This window comes from Empidonax traillii, unplaced genomic scaffold, assembly GCF_003031625.1.
Source record: "Empidonax traillii isolate 1590-97213 ecotype Southwest subspecies unplaced genomic scaffold, ASM303162v1 scaffold1355:size217225, whole genome shotgun sequence".
Lineage (NCBI taxonomy): Eukaryota > Metazoa > Chordata > Aves > Passeriformes > Tyrannidae > Empidonax > Empidonax traillii.
Genome location: NW_020956548.1, coordinates 109,102 through 125,752, shown reverse-complemented (window position 1 = coordinate 125,752; position 16,651 = coordinate 109,102). Strand labels below are relative to the sequence as shown.

At 45.4% G+C, this 16,651-nt stretch overlaps 1 protein-coding gene across 1 annotated transcript in view; it reads left to right on the top strand.

Annotated features, from left to right (window-relative positions):
• Positions 1-15,065, top strand: part of CD9 (CD9 molecule) — a 20,574-nt gene extending 5,509 nt beyond the window's left edge. Inside the window, exons 2-8 of the mRNA XM_027906771.1 lie at positions 5,840-5,942; positions 8,196-8,293; positions 9,463-9,537; positions 10,108-10,200; positions 10,753-10,842; positions 12,725-12,808; positions 13,520-15,065. Coding sequence (XP_027762572.1) covers positions 5,840-5,942; positions 8,196-8,293; positions 9,463-9,537; positions 10,108-10,200; positions 10,753-10,842; positions 12,725-12,808; positions 13,520-13,585 — 609 coding nt within the window. The 3' untranslated portion in view covers positions 13,586-15,065. The remainder of the gene's footprint in view (positions 1-5,839; positions 5,943-8,195; positions 8,294-9,462; positions 9,538-10,107; positions 10,201-10,752; positions 10,843-12,724; positions 12,809-13,519) is intronic.
• Positions 15,066-16,651: the final 1,586 nt, after the last annotated feature.

Sequence of the window (16,651 nt, the reverse complement as noted above, 5' to 3'; positions counted from 1 at the left end):
GGTCTTTCCTGCTCCAGTGGAGCAGAGGACTTGCAGGATGGACAGGGAAATGCACATATGTGTCTTTGTGTTCGTATGTGCAGGCACACACAGGAGGGACAGAAATTAGTTACTTTAGCTTTCTGCAATCAGCTGATTTAGTAGGAATCAAAATGCTGCTGGGGCTCAGTTCAGTGTATTTTGACTCCAGTACTGAGTTGGACTGTGTTCCCTCGAGAAACCTGATGTGAATCTACGTGTCCTTAGAGTTCTAGCAGACCCAGCTTGTATTTGCAATTCAAATTGCAAATAGAGTAGACTGGCTTCTGAATAGGAACTTGTATGAAATGGGCAGTAGTCTTGGCAGTGGTTCAGGAATTCTGTAATGCTGCTCCTACTGTACTGGAGCACCATTTTATTGCCATAAATGCTGTGACATTAACACAGGCCACAACATTCTTGAAACTAGCTAAGCAGTAAGAAAATACTACTTTTCCTATCCTTTTTCACCAAAGAAGTTTGAAAATAACTGCAGTTGCTTGTGTAACTGCAAGCACTTAATTGCACATCTGTTAGGGAAGCCTTTTTTTTTTTTTTTCTTTTCCCACTTGCCAGAAGTTTGAAAACCTGTGCTGTTGTGGATAGCACTAATCCTGTAATTGTGAGGGATGAGAGTGATGATGAGCCTCATCTGTACTTACTGTTTACGGGGTTGTGTTTATAGAGTACCAGCAAGTAACAGAACAGAAACATGCAGTTCATTACTACTCAGTGTTCTCAGTGTCTTTGTGCTTTGCAGTGTTGCAGGTCTGCTCCTGGCTTCGTTAGTTCAGTCTTTACACGGTGAGGAAGAAGTTGGTTGTCCCTCTTGCGCAGAGTAAAATCTTTAACTCTTAGTTAAAAGTGTCTGTGAAGGGATGATGGTGGCTTTCTCAGTGTACTCTTGGCACACCCCGGGGGAAAACCTATGCACGGAGCAGTCGTGTAGAGCCTGACATACCTTCCTGCTTCCAGGGGGGAAAAAAAAAATCACCAAGCGATTGCATCTGTTGGATGCAACGCTTAGCTGGCAGCACGGAATGTAGTGTTCATCTCTGACTGATTTCTGTATTTCCACACAGTCACTTCCCTTCTGCTGCAGGTGATGCACTGAGCTTGGTTCAGGTTGTGGGTAGGCTTGGCCTGAATGTGCTAAAATAGCAGAACCCCACAGTTTCACGTATAAAGGATTTTTCTCCAGGCTTTGAGCCATGTATCTGGAGTTCTTGCAGTGTTTCGTTGCTTCTCTGTCTGTGCCTCCACCCTCTGGAAGTGGAGGAAGGGCTGTGGTAGTAAACTGGGGGATGCTGAGGGGAGGGTGTCCCCCTCCCAAAGCTTTATCTGCCAGCTCTGAAGCACTTGATAGCTGCTTGGACCTTGAGCTGGAGAGGTGTTTTTCCCCCTGTGGAAAGATAAGAGGCTGGAAGGTGTCTGTAGCAAGTGGGGTACTTGTCTGAGGGATTGTTCCTTCTCAGGGATAGGTCAAGGTGAGAAGGGACTAAACGAAATGGCCCTCGCAAAATAGCGGTTAAATCCAAAAGAAACTTTCCAGCTTCCCCAAAATAGCGTCACGCATTGCGCTGCTCTGGGATACGATAACAAAATTGGAATTTCTGTTTTGAAAAGCTCGAGTTTTTAACGGGTGTTTACGCCAGTGTCATTAAATCTAATTACTCCCTGTGCAAGCCTTCTGCTGGGAAACCATGTCTGTGAAACCTCAGGTGCTGGGGAGGGAGGGAGGGAGGGGTGGAATGCACTGGGAATTGTTTGATAATATTCAGGGCTGAGGAATAGTCGAGTTCACGTTCAGAGTGTTCGTGTGGCTCCTGCCTCCGGGATGGACAGGTGGTTCCTCATCTCAAGTGTGTCCTGGCTGTGGTCCTTTGTCGGTTATCTCCTGGCACATGGAAAGCTAAAGGAAAGCAGGCTGTCAGAGATAAATACCAGGACACACCCTTAGATACACCAGAGGCAAAATCCTGTCCTTGTCAAGGAGGGAGAGCAGAGCAATGGAAAGGGCTGACTTTGGAGAAGGCGCCTGTTGGCGTGGGATGGGAGGAGGGAATTCTTTCACAGCAGGGCTGTGTAAGATAGGAAGGCAGACCAAAAAAAAAAGCTGTTTTTCCTGTTGGAACAGGCAGAAGGAAGTGGGCAGGAGCGAGCTTTTAGGACAAGGGGAGCGTGTTTGCATGTGATGCAAAAAAAACCAAAACAAAAACCAAGAAACCTCCATAGAACTGGAGAGGAACGACCAGGTAGTTCTGTCCTTCAGCCACAGAATGGACAAGTGGAGCAGAACTGAGCTGGGAGCTGTGAGTAGAGGCCGGGGAAAAGCAAGGAAGGCTCATCAGCTTGAGCAGGGGATGTCAGTCAGTGTGGTGTGGCTGGGAAATCCCTGCCACAAACTCTTCAATACAGGGATTGAATAGTACCCCTTTAACTTCACCTTTTGATCAGATGAGAGGAAACAAAACAAAAAACAAAGCAAAATCAAAAACAAACAAACAAACAAAAAAACCAAAATAAAACCAGCCTTTCTTCTAAGCTCCTTTTTGACATAATTGTCACTGCAGAAACCTTACCTGTCTGATAAGCACACAAACCTGCTCCTAACTTTGTGCCTGCAAAACTAAGAGACCAGCTTCAGGGAAAACACAGTGCTGTTCTTTCTCTGCTAAATTTCTTTTCCAGCACAGGATAGACCTACTTAGAAACGCTCCCTGTTGCTCAGCTCCTGTGACAAAATGGGTCTGTTAGACGGGAAAACGCTTGGATTTCCAAAAAAGCCCCAAGAATTAGGTTTGCAGGGGATCTGATGCCATGCAGCTAAGGGGAGAGGAGGCTTGCACCCCTTTCCCAGGGGTGAAAAGCACAGCTGCCAAACCTGCTGGCACAGCACTGGTGAGCACACAAGTGCCTTTGCATCAGCCTCTGCCGTGCCAGAGTGGTCAGAGGTTCTGCCAAGGGCCCACAGGGCTGTGCCTGCCTGTTCCTCAGAGGCCGGTGTTGGTGTGTCCTTGGTTTCTCCTTGTTTTGATGGAAACTTGAAGCTTCGAGTTACTTGCCTTCTGCTTTAAAACTGCCTTTTTTTAGTTCAGTGGTCAGTGTGGGTAGAAAGAGGACAAACTTGAGAACACAAGTCTGCTTTCCTTAAGGAACTGGGACAAAAAGTTGCTTATTCTTGAAAGAAGGAGCTGCATTTTATTTCTAGTCCAACACGGAGAGAATTACCACTTTAATTGTACCAGTTTTTTCAGTGCTCTGGAGTAGTTCACTGGCATTGTGTTATCACTGTTCTGTGATCCCTTAAGTCTCTTGCCTCTTTGGCATCTTCTTAACCTTTTCCACAGAGCTGACTGCTCTTCCAAGGAGAAAACATGCCAGCACTTAACTCTGGGTGGGGGTGAGGGAGGGGGAAGTTTTGTTTTTTTGAAAGGAGCTGTGCTGGGTACACCATCTCTAATGTGAACCAACCAGTTTGTTTCTGAGGAGGTCATTAACTGAGCCTTCTCCTTTGCTTGCAGTTTTAAGATTATCTGTGTGATTGTGGTATGGCTTAAAGTTTCCATGATGAAAGTTTCCTCACAATTTGAATGCTCTGGCCTTAAAGGTCTGCTGGGGGAGCAGCCCTGGGTTGTAGTTGTAGTCCTTTTCTCTGCCCTGCTCTGTTCGCAGTGCTCTCTACTCAAACACTGAGGCTTGTCAAGCCACAACTGCTTGTAGGTAGATGAGAACAGCTGGGTGTGCTCAGGCTTGTGTCTGTGCAGTTCCTGAATTCCTAGCAGAACAAGCAGAAGCTGTAGGTTTCTTTGAATGATGTGGCTCTGGATCCCTATAAAAGCTGAAGACTGCTCAGTGACCCAGCAGTGAGTCTCAGTGTTGTTAAATACTGGGTGACTTAACTGTAGGCCAGAAGCTGTTCATGAATTTTTATTTTTTTTTCATCACTAAGCTCTTCTGGCTTTTGAGCTGAGGCACTGAGGTGAGATGAGATTGCCAAGGCTTTTTGAAGTGATGCTGCGAGCGAGCAGTGCAGGTGGAGCAGCAGCCCCTTCTCTACTGCTGCACCTCTCCCTCCCCTCAGGGTGCTGCTGCTCCACAGTAAATGGAAATAATAACCCTGCTGTGTCGCAGCAAGGCTCCCCAGCATAATTAGTTTGGTCAGGATAGCCCTGAAGAGGCAGGCAGGACATCTGTGCAGGTGTGCGTGGTGAGCAGGCACCTCTGGCACCAACCGAGAGCCTTTTGCGTCGGTCTGGGATTCTCCACCTGGGTTTGGCTCTCTGTGTGTTGTGTTTCACTCGCATCTGTTTCCCCTGCAGCTCCTCTCTCAGGCAGGCTTGGGATTCGGGTGCCTGCCATACAAGAAATGCTGGTTTTCCTGGCACTGCCGGCCTCCTGCTTTGCTTTGCTGATACCTGAATCCTTTCCACTTCAGCTGGGATGTTTTCTGCCGAGAAAACCCTGCCCTTAAAGCCTCTCTTAGCTCCATCCTCTGCCCTGTGTGAATCTCCAGAGCTGACCCTGTTTTTGAGGAGCACACCTCGGAGTTAGGGGAGACACCGGCTTGGTGTGGAAGGGATGTATCCACCGGTGTTTTCCGTGGGAATGCTGTCCATATTCCCACTGAAAGCTGACATTAATAAATGCTTTCCAGTTCCTTGGAGGCAAATCAAGAATGTTGTTTCCTTCTAGAAGGGACTTCTTATCAGAGATAAGGCTTTGTTGGTTTTTTTTTGCTTTTCATGCATTCTTTGCCTGACCGAAGCACCAGAAATTTATGAACTTACTGCTCACTTTTGAGTTTAAATTTTTAATGTCTGCTGCAACGCTTGGGATCTCTGTCCTCATCTCACTTCTGTAGAGGTTTTTTTTTGTGATAGTTAAGTGGCCCTTAAAGGAAGAGCTGAGAAGCACACTTTCCAGCTTTCTAGTTTGTCCTGGTTTTTTTTTTTTTTTTTTTTTTTTTTTTACATGGCAAGGCAACACCATTTTTTTTCTCTGCAAGGGAGGATTCAGTCTCTTCACAGCAAGCTGTTAGCGTTTGCCTTACCAGAGTGCAATTCTCTCTTGCAACACCCTTCCGATGGCTTCTGCAAGATGTTTCATCCAAAAGCTAATTTATCCACAAAATGACTTGCTGCAGACACAGGCACCAATGTTAAGAGGAACCTGGAGGCAAACAGCAGAGATAATAATGAAATAAAACTAAATATTACCTAAAATTAGATTGTAGTGCTGTGCATCAGCAATGTTGCTGCTTCAGCAGCCGGTATCTTCTTCCTCTCAGTGTGGTGACTTAATGGGTTGGTTTTATCGTGTTTTGCAAGGAAGAGCACTCTTTCTGAACTCCCTTCTATGCTGCACTGAATTCTTAACAGTCTTTTTAATGCCCTAAAACTTCTGGCTGGCCTCACAAGGCACTTCTCCTTGTGATACACTTGTCCTTCAGTGTGAAGATTTTAAGATCACTAAGCCAGGCGATGTCATTGCAGTCACACAGAATGAAACAATGGGTGGAGGGGGTCAGTGGAAATACTGACACTTGGCTAAACCTTGGACATTTTCAGTAAGGAACAAAAATGGCATTGTTCTCCTGTGGCATTGGACTTTGTATTATGTAAAGCATCTGTCAACAAGGTACCTCCTGTCTGGAGCGAAGCTTGTTCGTGTTTTGGTGTCCCCATCCTTTTCTGCTGGTCCTCTGTCACCAGCTGTTTAAATAAAAGCTGTGTCCTGGTGTTTGCTTCTGATGTTGCTGCTAATGTAAGGGTGGATGTATTAATTGGTGTCATTTAACAAGGCTTCCTTGTTCTTACAGCTGGCAGGGACAGCAGTTCTTGCAGTTGGGCTATGGCTTCACTTTGATTCACAGACCAAAAGCGTCTTTGAGCTGGAATCCAACCAGACGACGTTTTACACAGGTGAGCTGGGGCAGATCACACTGATGATGGCCACGCTGCTTCCCCCTCAAGGGGGAGGACGACAAAGCAGCCCTGCACAGCCTCGGTGGGGCAGAGAGCATCTTCCCCTGGCTGGTGCTGGGGCCCTTGGGAGCTCTGGTGCGGACAGCAGCGCTGTCACACGAGGAGTTTCTTGGCTCTTGGGCTCTTTTCCCATCTTAAATCCCGCAGTTCCTCTTTGGTTGCTGTTGTTAAGCATGCTGTAATCCCAGGGGCTCCTGGTATGTCTCTTCAGGATGCCCCTCACAACATGAGTCAGCAGAGTTTCCCACCAGACTAGATGAGGAACCACAGATGGCGTCAGTAACTATTTTTTTTTTCCAAAGTGACCAACCAAAGGCACCCAAACCCACAGCTCTGCCCCATCTCTCAGAAGGAGCATATGTGCAACTCCTACATGTCCATATCTGCTAATTTATGCTGAACAGAGTGGGAAGGGTGCACAAGCACTGTGGTCTGTGTGAGCAACTATTCCAGCCAACCTGGATCAGTGCAGCTTCAGCTAGCCCAGGTGGAGGTTACTCCTCAACATATTCTGTCTGCAGTGTGACCAGCTAAGGGACACAAACACTTTCAGTTTGTTGTGCTGGTGTCATAGGTGTTCCTAATTGAGTTGGGTTTTTATATGAGCTCTGATTTTGACGTAGCCGAGGGAATTTGGATTGTTCAGCTGAAAAACAAAAGGCTTTTTGGGGTTGACCTGATTGTGGCCTTCCAGTTCCTGAAGGGAGCCCACAGGAAAGATGGAGGCTTGTTGGAGTTAGGCTTGTGCAGCCTCTTAAGCTTATCTGTAAGAAAACTTGTATTTTTGCCCCTTGATACGATGGCATCACAGCAAACTGGGTGGTTCTTGCAGCTGCCAGGAAGGTTTCCAGATGCTTTTGGCTGTGTCTTGGAAGGGGAACAGAAATCTAAACTTGGCTGTTGAGCTAAATATTTAACCAGTCTTATTTTGGGTAGTCTAAAACAACTCTTTCACCTCCTGAAACATAAAAGTTTTATGATGTGATACTCTGAGCTGCTGGTTGAATGCAGCCAGTGAAACCTACTTGAAATCTCTGTAGGTTAAACTGAGTTTTAAAAAGAAGCTTAATAGGAGTTGCTCTCTTAACTTCATTTTCTGGGAGTAGTTACTGACTGCAGTTTCCAATAGGAAATGAAAAGAATCTGTCATTTTGCACCCAGTACCAAGGCAGGTTACCTCAAAGGTTTCTGTATAACTGAAAATAAACTCAAATAAGAGGTACTGATGGACTCCTATTTTAATTTTTCAATTAGAAAGTTTAAGCTGGGGTAAAAAAAAAAAAATCAGTACAGGAATTTCCTGCTGATAAGAAGGGTCAGGTTTAATCCCTTACATATGCTTTACCAAGCAGATATTTATTTTGGCAGCTGATCTTATCGCTTTGCATATAGAATATATCACTTGCAAATGCTTACATCTGGCTTTCTTTAATTAATATTGACTGGGGCCTCTGAACTGTATTTTTGTCCATATTGATACAAATGCCATACTCATTCTCTGCATGTTGTGCTGATTCTTTGATGTTTCACCACCCCAGCAGTACTTTCCTTGCCATCCTTTGGGAGTTGTCCTGCTCACTACATCTTGCTGCTCTCACCAGCTCTCAGCTGTGATTCTTAGACTGGCAGTTCCCAAGTTCAGGAGCCAGAGGATTGGGCATAAAATGGAGTCTTTTAACCCAGAAATGTTTGCTTTCTCTGCTCCAGCACGCTCACTACTTGAATTCTGGGCAGAATACTTTACAAGCTCCAACACTTGTTACAGTTTGAGAAGGTATCTGCTTCAAGAGCTCTGTTGATAAATCGCTATTCCAGCTCTAATTGCAGCAAACCTTCACCTGAAGATAAGTTGGGAACTCTGAGCCAGTTTTAAAAAATGTCTTGTAGTTTGTGTTACATGGCTTTATTTTGCCTATTTTCTGAAATTTATGAAACTGCGGTAGTGGTACATATTAATTATTACAAGTTGAAGGTTTTATGTATCAGTATATTCAGTATATTTCCCCACAAGTTATGAGATGTTTGCTTTGAAAATTAAGCACAGGTTTGTTTGTGTTTTTTGTTTTTTTTTTCTTGGAACACCTTAGTAAAGAAACTTAAACTTTGCAAAAGCTACAAATGCTAATTTCATGCCTTGCTGCTGAGGTCTCAACTAGTCCATACCTATGTTTCTGTTCTCCTCCTCCCCAGGTGTTTACATCCTTATTGGAGCTGGGGCCCTTATGATGCTGGTTGGTTTCTTGGGATGCTGTGGTGCATCACAGGAATCTCAGTGTATGCTTGGCCTGGTAAGTGTTCAGAGTAATGCCTAAATTTTTAGCAGCGTGATGGGAGAGGAGGGAAAATATTGTGGTGCAGTTAAAGGCAGCAGATTGTGATTGTTCTGGCTCTGCAGTGTTTAAACTCACGGTCACCTCCATAATGGTAAAATGTTAAATATGGCTTTTAATTTCTGGCCCTAAACCCAAATGTTCCTGCTGTATTTGAATCGAGAGGCTGAGCGTGTGACCTGCTCAGACACCCAATTGTCAAGCCTGGCAGTGTCGTAAGCACAGAACAAAAGTGTTGATAAGAGCAGTGCTGTTTACTAGACAGTTTATCCTGGACCCTGAGGGTTGTGCAGTCTTTAATCCTTGAGACCAGAACTGTGGTATTTGATCCTTGAAACAACAAGCCTCCACTGTTCCCAATCACAGGATGAGCTCTTATGGTTGACAACTGCTCTGCAAGCCAATTATTGGAGAGCAGCCTCATTGTTTTCAGACTGGAGGGGCCAGTTGAGCTTACTGGGCTCATGCACATCTGTACACTTGCAGAACTGCTCATCCAAATAACCAGAAGACTTGGTTAATAAAAGACTGCTCCTATAGCCAGTGAAAGAACAATTCCCCTTCTGTGTTGTGGAAGAACTTAAATTCAAGTATTTCTTGCAAAATGACGCCTCTAGCCCTTTGTAATTCTGAGCATTTTAAATGATAGTGGTGTTTTGGACCTGGAAGTCAATTAAAGACAAGAGAACCCATTTATTTCTGTTTTATGGGATGCACAACAAAGTGACCATAAACTCTGTGGGAGGTGGTGGCAAGCTGGGGATTAAGTAATGACTCCTAAAGCAATAGGAGTGACAAACCATAGGGAAAAGAAGTGGTGTCAGCTGTTGTGATGTGTCTGAGTGACTTGGGCAACTTCAAAGTCTGAGTTAACAGATGATTGGCTTTAATTAACACTGATCAAAAAGCAGGACTTGTGCTGGGAGAGCACTCCTAGGCTTTCTGACGCTCCTGGGAAGAAGTGCTGACCCAGTGCAGTGGGTCAGCTCTTTCCTAGTTTTACCCATGTTCAGAACATGAGTGACAGTTCCCCCAGGACTGGGCAAACTTGCAGTAAACGTGTGTGATGCTGTTTTGTGGTGCTGTGGTCTTCATTAACAACGTGGTCTTTTTTTTTTTTCCCCTAGTTCTTCTTCTTCCTTTTCGTGATTTTTGCCCTCGAAATTGGTGCTGGGATCTGGGGATTTTCAAATAAAGAAAAGGTAGGTTGCTCCTTAAAGCTGGAGTGGTGGGATGCTGGAGTGGGTTTCCCAGAGCAGCTGTGGCTGCCCCATCCCCTGAAGAGTTGAGAGTCAGGTTGGATGTGGGCTCTGAGCAACCTGGTCTCATGAGGGGTGTCCACAGGGTGGCCTGTCCCTCACAAGCAGTCAAGGTTGCCTTGTTTCAAAATAAGCTGCTTGGTGGACCAGGGTTGCTTTTCTGCTTGTGTTACACAACAGGGGAATATAAAACCTTCTGGAGTGCAATAGGGAAAATTTTGGGGGCAACCAGTGGGCGAAGACTTGGCTCTCTCATTCCTTGTGTGTGAAGCTCAAGAGCTTTGGAAGGGAAATCAGTCTTGGCTGCTCAGGTGTGGCTTTTAAGAGTTAGGCTCACTTGTTTCAGGTGAGAAATACTGTCCACCCTCTCTTTTCACCTTCTGTTTGTACATGTCAAAAGAATGGGTGTTGTGGGCTGCCAAATTTTTGTTGACTTGACTTGCTCAGTGTAAGTTTGCCATAATAACATCAAGGTAAGACAGTCGTGCACCAAAACTCTCTGCTGTCCTGCAGATTACTGACGAGTTGAAGGAGTTCTACATGGACACCTATAAGAAGAGAAATCAACCAGGTGCCAAAGAGACCCTGACAGCATTTCAGCTCGCTGTAAGTACGTGGTGATGATTGAACTAGACAGTAATGCAGCTTCTTCACTCCCCTGTGTAAGTCAAGTACCTTACTAACTAGAGGAAACCAAGACATCATTAGTAACAAATTGCAGAGAAGGTGGCTTTGTGTAGTATCAGGGAATTCAGTGTGTCCCTCTGAAGTGCCTAGAACTAGTTCTTGTTTTCCTAAAGCTCAGAAGCAGGCTGGGAAACCCCTAGATCTGTGATGCTGAGCTAGAGACACCCTAGAATGCATATCTGCATCTCTATGAGGAGTCCATCTCTGTGCCTGTAAGGAGTACAAGCTGTCACCAAAACAAATGTGTGAGTACTTCATGAGATCTAGCTCTCTTCCTTTTAGATCCTTGTTCTTTAACATAATAAAGACTTCTTAAAATTAGGTTTTATAGCAGTCACATTGACTGGACTTCACATTTGCTAAGGTCTGTAATAAAAACGAATCTAATTTATTTCTCCTTTTTTTACCAGATACTGAGCAAAAAAAAAAGGATTATTTAACCTGGCAGTCTCTTCCTGTTTTGTCTTGTAGCTAAACTGCTGTGGCATTACTGGAACTATCGAGCAGCTGTTCATGGAAACCTGTCCGAAAAAGACTCTGACTGAGGCAATCACTGTCAAGGTAAAGCATGACTTAATGCACCACCAGCTCTGCCCAAGGAGTAGAATGAGAAACACACTTCTGAGTAAACCCTTCCAGTCTGGGGAAGATTCACGTGTCACACTTGCTTACCAATCTGTGTCTGTAATCAGCCTGTTTATTGCTGTTACTGTGGAAAGGACACCCAGGGTCGGCAGGAAATGTGCAGTCCGTGTGTCACAGACCCGTTGGGTGGGCGAGGAAAGATCAAAACTTGGTCTAAAACTAACCCATAATCCAAGGGGGCTCTGTTCTTCCTCACTGCCCCTGTTGCCACAGCACCTTCCTGGTGCTTCCCCCGGGGGTGTCACCTCCCCTCGTGGTTTGGGAGACGTAGAGCTTGAAGTTTTAACAAGGAGAGGGAGTTAATGCATTGGTAGCCTGTCCAGATGAGTTTGTCACTGGGAAGGCAGTTCTCTGCAATAGGTTTTCCATGTTGGAATGTTGCTGCAGAGGTGCCTGTGTGTGCCACAGATAAGAGGAGAGGCAACTTGTGTAGCTCTTAAAGAGGAAGAGGGTTAGTTTTCTTACAGCTGCCTTGCTTCACACTCCAAGACAGTCTGCATGAGTCTTGCCACAGAAAATAGGGCTCTTAATGGAATTCCATTAAATCCATTAATGACTTAATTTCTTTTTTTTTTTTTACTTTACTTGTGACAACCTGAAATATCTGACCATGTGAGACCTTCAGTCTGTAGTCACACCTGTAGTCACACCTTGGTCCTGCCCACGCAGCCTGTTACTAGTTAGAGTGTATGGGAGCAGCTGAGACAGCATGCTGCAGCTCTTACTATTTGCTTTTATTCTGCTGTGTGTTTTAATTCATCTGTTTACTCCATCTTGTGATGTGTTTATGGCCCAGTCCCAAGTGTAGAAGAACAGTGGATAGACTGAGATCAAAGGGAATGGAATGGAGAGGCTGATTTGTGTTGCCTCCAAGAAGCAGCACTGTATTGGTATTCTGACTGAACTGATTCATCCTTGCCAGTATATCCCTTTCATCCTTGGTCCAGTCATTTTTATTCTGGTCTGGATAAGGAACAACAACAGAAAAAAAGTGTGGCTTTCTGTAGTTTGCTGCTGGAACAAGTAGGACAGGAGCTGGAATGAGACTTTGACCAGCTACCAGGCTCTTAAAGATTTATCCTTCTGTAGAAGTATTTTATTGGCTACCACATGCCTTTTCTGGGGAAGGGACTGTACTTATTTTTTTGTTGTTGTTTTGATTTTTTTCTTGTTGTTTGGTTTGGTTTGGGGGTTTTGTTTGTTCGTTTTTGTTCAGTTTTTTGTTTTGTGTTGTGTTTGTTTGTGAGTTTTGGTTTTTTGGCTGGTTTTTGTTGTTGTTGTTGCAATGGTAATTCATTGTCCTGGCAGCATCAAACTGGCCCCTCTGGGAATCTGCCCGTTCCAGGGATGCATGCCGCCCAGGATATCCTTCCATTCCCATGCAGTGTGGGTCCATAAGGTGTCTGTAAAATTACAGTAGCAATTGGAAATATCCAGAGTGGCTTCAAATAAATCTCTTCTGAGGAGGGATGAGCAATATGCAGGCAGCTTAAGTGCTGACAGCCATTAGTAACAAGCCAAGCATGGTACAACTTCTGTTGATCCTGATAAACTGCAGGTGTTGAGAAGGGAATCCTGCTGTAGCCAAGGTGCTGTAAAGGGGTTTAGAGACTCGAAGAGTAGATTTAAACTTGTGTTTGGAACATCCCTGGCTCTCTTTAAGGATGTGAAAGTAAGGCCAGATCAAAGCAGCTTTCAAGAGAAAGCTTTCTCCAGTGCAAGCAGACAGGAGCTCAGAGAAGCAGGCACTGACCTTTGGGGTGTGTAAAACACTGATGAACGGTCTGTTCCTTTCCAGTCCTGCCCTGAGGCCATCGATGAGGTCTTCAAATCAAAGTTCAACGTGATTGGAGCAGTTGGCCTTTGCATTGCTGTGATGATGGTGAGTTCCCAGATTACTTAGAGGGGATGCTGTGTGCTCACTCAGAGCAGTGCCTGGCTCAGCAGCCCACAAGGCCATTCCACTAAGGACAAGCCCCAGCAGGATCAGGGTGTGTGCTGCAGGGCCCTGAGGCACTGCAGAGGCTGGGATGTCTCAGAGATCCCTGCTTCTACTTTGGATTAGGATCTGTCTCCTTGTAGCTTTAGCAGTGGTGAAATCGTATCAGTGGTGTGTGTGTATGTAGAGAGTGAAGATGTGCTGGTCATGTTGCTGGCCCCCTTTTTCATCCTGCTCTCTCTTGTGTAAGAGAGAACTTTACCCTAATATCTCTTGTGCATTCTTGTTTTCCTTGCCTTTATAACAATTGAAGGCTCTGCTAGAGAACTGAAATAACAGTGCTGCTAAGGAAACTTGTGCTTTTGTGTTTGACTAATCTGGAGAAGATGGATGCAAATATGCTGGGATGGGCACAGATTTCTGAGGGGATATGGCAGTGCTTTAGAGCTGATCTGTTTTCACAGGGTGAGGTGAAGGGGATTCACAAGAACAGAATGAACTTTGGGGGTGGAGGGGCAGGTACTGCAGAAGAGAGGATATAAATACAGAATGAATTTGCCCTCTGGGCTGGGAAGAGCAGCTGTGCTTGTCCTCATGCTGATAAAAGAACATGCTTTGGTTTCCTGATTTCCAACCTGTTTGCTCTCTTTACAGATTATTGGCATGATATTCAGTATGATTCTCTGCTGTGCCATCCGCAGGGAAAGAGAGATGGTCTAAGAGCTACAGACCCAAGACTCCTGCACTATAAAATCTTTGTCATTAACTTTAGTGTTCTGAGAGCATTTCTAAAAAAAGTTATATATTTGTTACCTTTTTAATGCTTTATTTGGTACTGATGTAGGTTTTGCTTTTTATGTTACAGGTTAAAATGATAAAGGTTTATCTGACTCAAGACAAATATTGTACATAAAATATCTGACTTTCTTGAAACTTAACATAATTTGGATGTAATTTATGTTGGAGACAATTTGATACTTAATAAAGAGTAAGATGTATTGTATTGTTTGTGGGGGAGGAGAGATGTTGCTATGTTGATTAATCCTACTGTTTGATGCATAGCATGGAGTGGAACTTGCATAACGTAAGTGTTAAAAGACTAGGGCTTTGGTACAAAGCAGGAAATAACTCCTATGTCAATGCCACGTTTGAAGGGAATTCCAAGGAATGGGAGATGCTGTCAGACCACGTTAGGGAAGGCTTGGCCATTCCTCCTTTCCTTGGTTTGTGTGTGTGTGAACAAAAGCAGGTCTTAATAACATTCCTAAAATGTCCCTGCAGTAACATTTTTGTCTCCTTCCTGGAGAGGGGGGGGTGGCAAAGGCTGTGAGTGCCACCAGGGTGATGTGCAGGCACTGGTGCCCTGCTGCAGCCAGGCTGGGCTCTGCCCTGGAGCCAGCTGGGCCTCCTTCCATCAGCCTGTCTGCTGGCAGAACCGGCCCCTGGCACGGCCCAGGTCCCTGGGCAAGGCAGATGCCCCAGTGTGTTTGCTCAGGATTTTTTGCACTGGCTGGCTCTGTGCTTTGTTTCTCCAAAGCCATGGAGGGTGCACAGTCTCAAGGGCTTTACAAACACATGTGCCAAATCTCAGGTTTCCGAGTGGAATAAACACAAGTTGCATGAGAAGTTAACTGGCCAGCTCTGCAGCTGCGGAGCTGTGGCTTTATCCTGTTTGCAGATAAAAAAAATGGATATGGGAGAGAGTGGAGACATCAGTGTGGAACCCTTTAGCTTGAAGAATTACCAATTTGTCCTGTGCTTCTACTCTAAATGGCTTTTTTAAGTGGGTTTTGTCTCAAATACCTTCTGGTGGGGGCTGCCCACGGGCTCGGGTCCTTACCAGCAACTTGATGTGCTGTACCTCGTGTTCCCTCGCTGTAGCATCTCATCTGTGTTCTCAGAAGCTTCTGGTCTTTGTCCTCTGGGTACTTGCAAATGCCTCTTGGTATTCCTTGCTTGTTCCCACTTCTCTTGCAAGGAGTTTGGTATTTACTGCAAGAAATAACTGGATTTTGCGAGGGTTGGGCTCTGTTGGAAGCTCTGGATGATGCATGAATGTATTGCCACCTTTGTGTTACCCACTGTCACTTGTCTAAGGGAACCATGCAGCTCTCCTCTGTATAACATGTTGTGCACTGTTCTGTGTTCATGGGCTTTCTGAAAAAAAGAATTTAAAAAAAAAAAAAAATTCAAATGGTAATCCTTCTTCTGTGTGTCTTGCAGAGAGTGGAATGGCTCCAGAAGGGAGCTGATCTGATTTTTCTTCCATGGATATATGTGAGAACCTGGAGGGGAAAAAAAATGTAGTCTCATGGGAATTTGAGACCCAGTCCTGTGCCTGAGCTCTTGCAGAATTGAAGTAGTGTTTTTGACTGAAGGTGGCACCTGAAAGAGCTGAGGTGGCACTGTCAACCACCATGAAAGTTTACTGATGACTTCAGCTGCCATTGGGGTTTTTTTCCTCCCTGCTCCCACACTCATTTAGGTTGGAGAAGACACCCAAGATCATCAAATCCATCCTTCAGTCCAGGGCAAAAAAATCACAGTTGGTTCATGAAATGGGGAAAGGGTGTGGGAAGAAACTGGTTACAGTGGAAAGAAAGGGGTGAGTCCCACACGTTGGGAGGGTTGGATTAAATCCTATCCACTCACACACTTCAGAAACTTAAATCCACCCTATGTCTCAGCAATTAATCGGCTTACTCACAGAGGGTGTAGAGAAGATGTGTTTGCAGAAGGGGAGGATGTAGTTACCTCCAGGGTGACTTCCAAAAGAGCTCCCAAAGGAATTGCTCCAGTAGACAGAAAGGCCTGGATTTATTTTGACAGGCTCTCCCAGTCAGGAGTCAGTCTCGCTCTCCACCCATCAGGAGAGAAGGATATGGAGTGTTTGCAGACAGTTTTTAGGAACTGCTTGTACATCTCCACTATTTTTGCTTTCTGGGTGAATCTCCAAGCAAGCCTTGCTGGAGAGGTGGGCTCAGAGCAGTTGTCCTGAAGGAGAAGGGGGGATAGAAGGTGGTGGGGCCTCAAATCCCTATGATAATCGTGAGTCAGATGCTGTTTCCATTGGGGGATGTGCTGAGAAGTTCAGGCTCAGCCCTGCCCTGTTTCCTTGCAGGCTTTTACAAGCCTTGGCAGAGCTGCCCAGCCAGGCTCCAGCTGCAGGCGATGATACAAACAGTGCCAAGGCTGCCTACAACTACTCCAGCATCTTTTTTTCGTCCTGTTTTCTTTATTTTTCAGCGCTGGCAGCAGGCTGATAAGGTGGGGGCAGGTGAGAGTCTGTCTGCAGCTGCCACCCATGAGAGACTTCCCAGGGGGACCAGGGACTGGTGTCCCTGGGTGAGAGTTGCTGCTCCAACTGCAGAGCCCAAACTGGGTTTTGTGGGGTTTCTAAATTTAGGGGGTGGTTTATGCCTGTGGCCACTGTGTAATTATGATTATAAAATAGCCACCCCTGCAGTTTCTGCCTCTTGGCAGCTCTCGGGAGATGACCTAACTTGAACTGGGAGCAGTGGGGACCTTGAACCCCATCAAAAGTCACTTCTGAACGAGCCCAGAACGTGCAGACATTTGCCAGACTCCGCTGGCAGCGATAAAAATAGGTTAGTGAGATTTTTTTTTTTTTTCCACTGCTGGACACAGGCTTCCACATGCGTGGCTCCCACGAAAATGAATCCACAAGGCAAGCCATTCATGGCACGTTGAATGCTCCTCTCACTGCCCCATTTCAGGATCAACAGATATTCAGGCAGGGGCTGAGAAATGACCTTTTATGCCGCC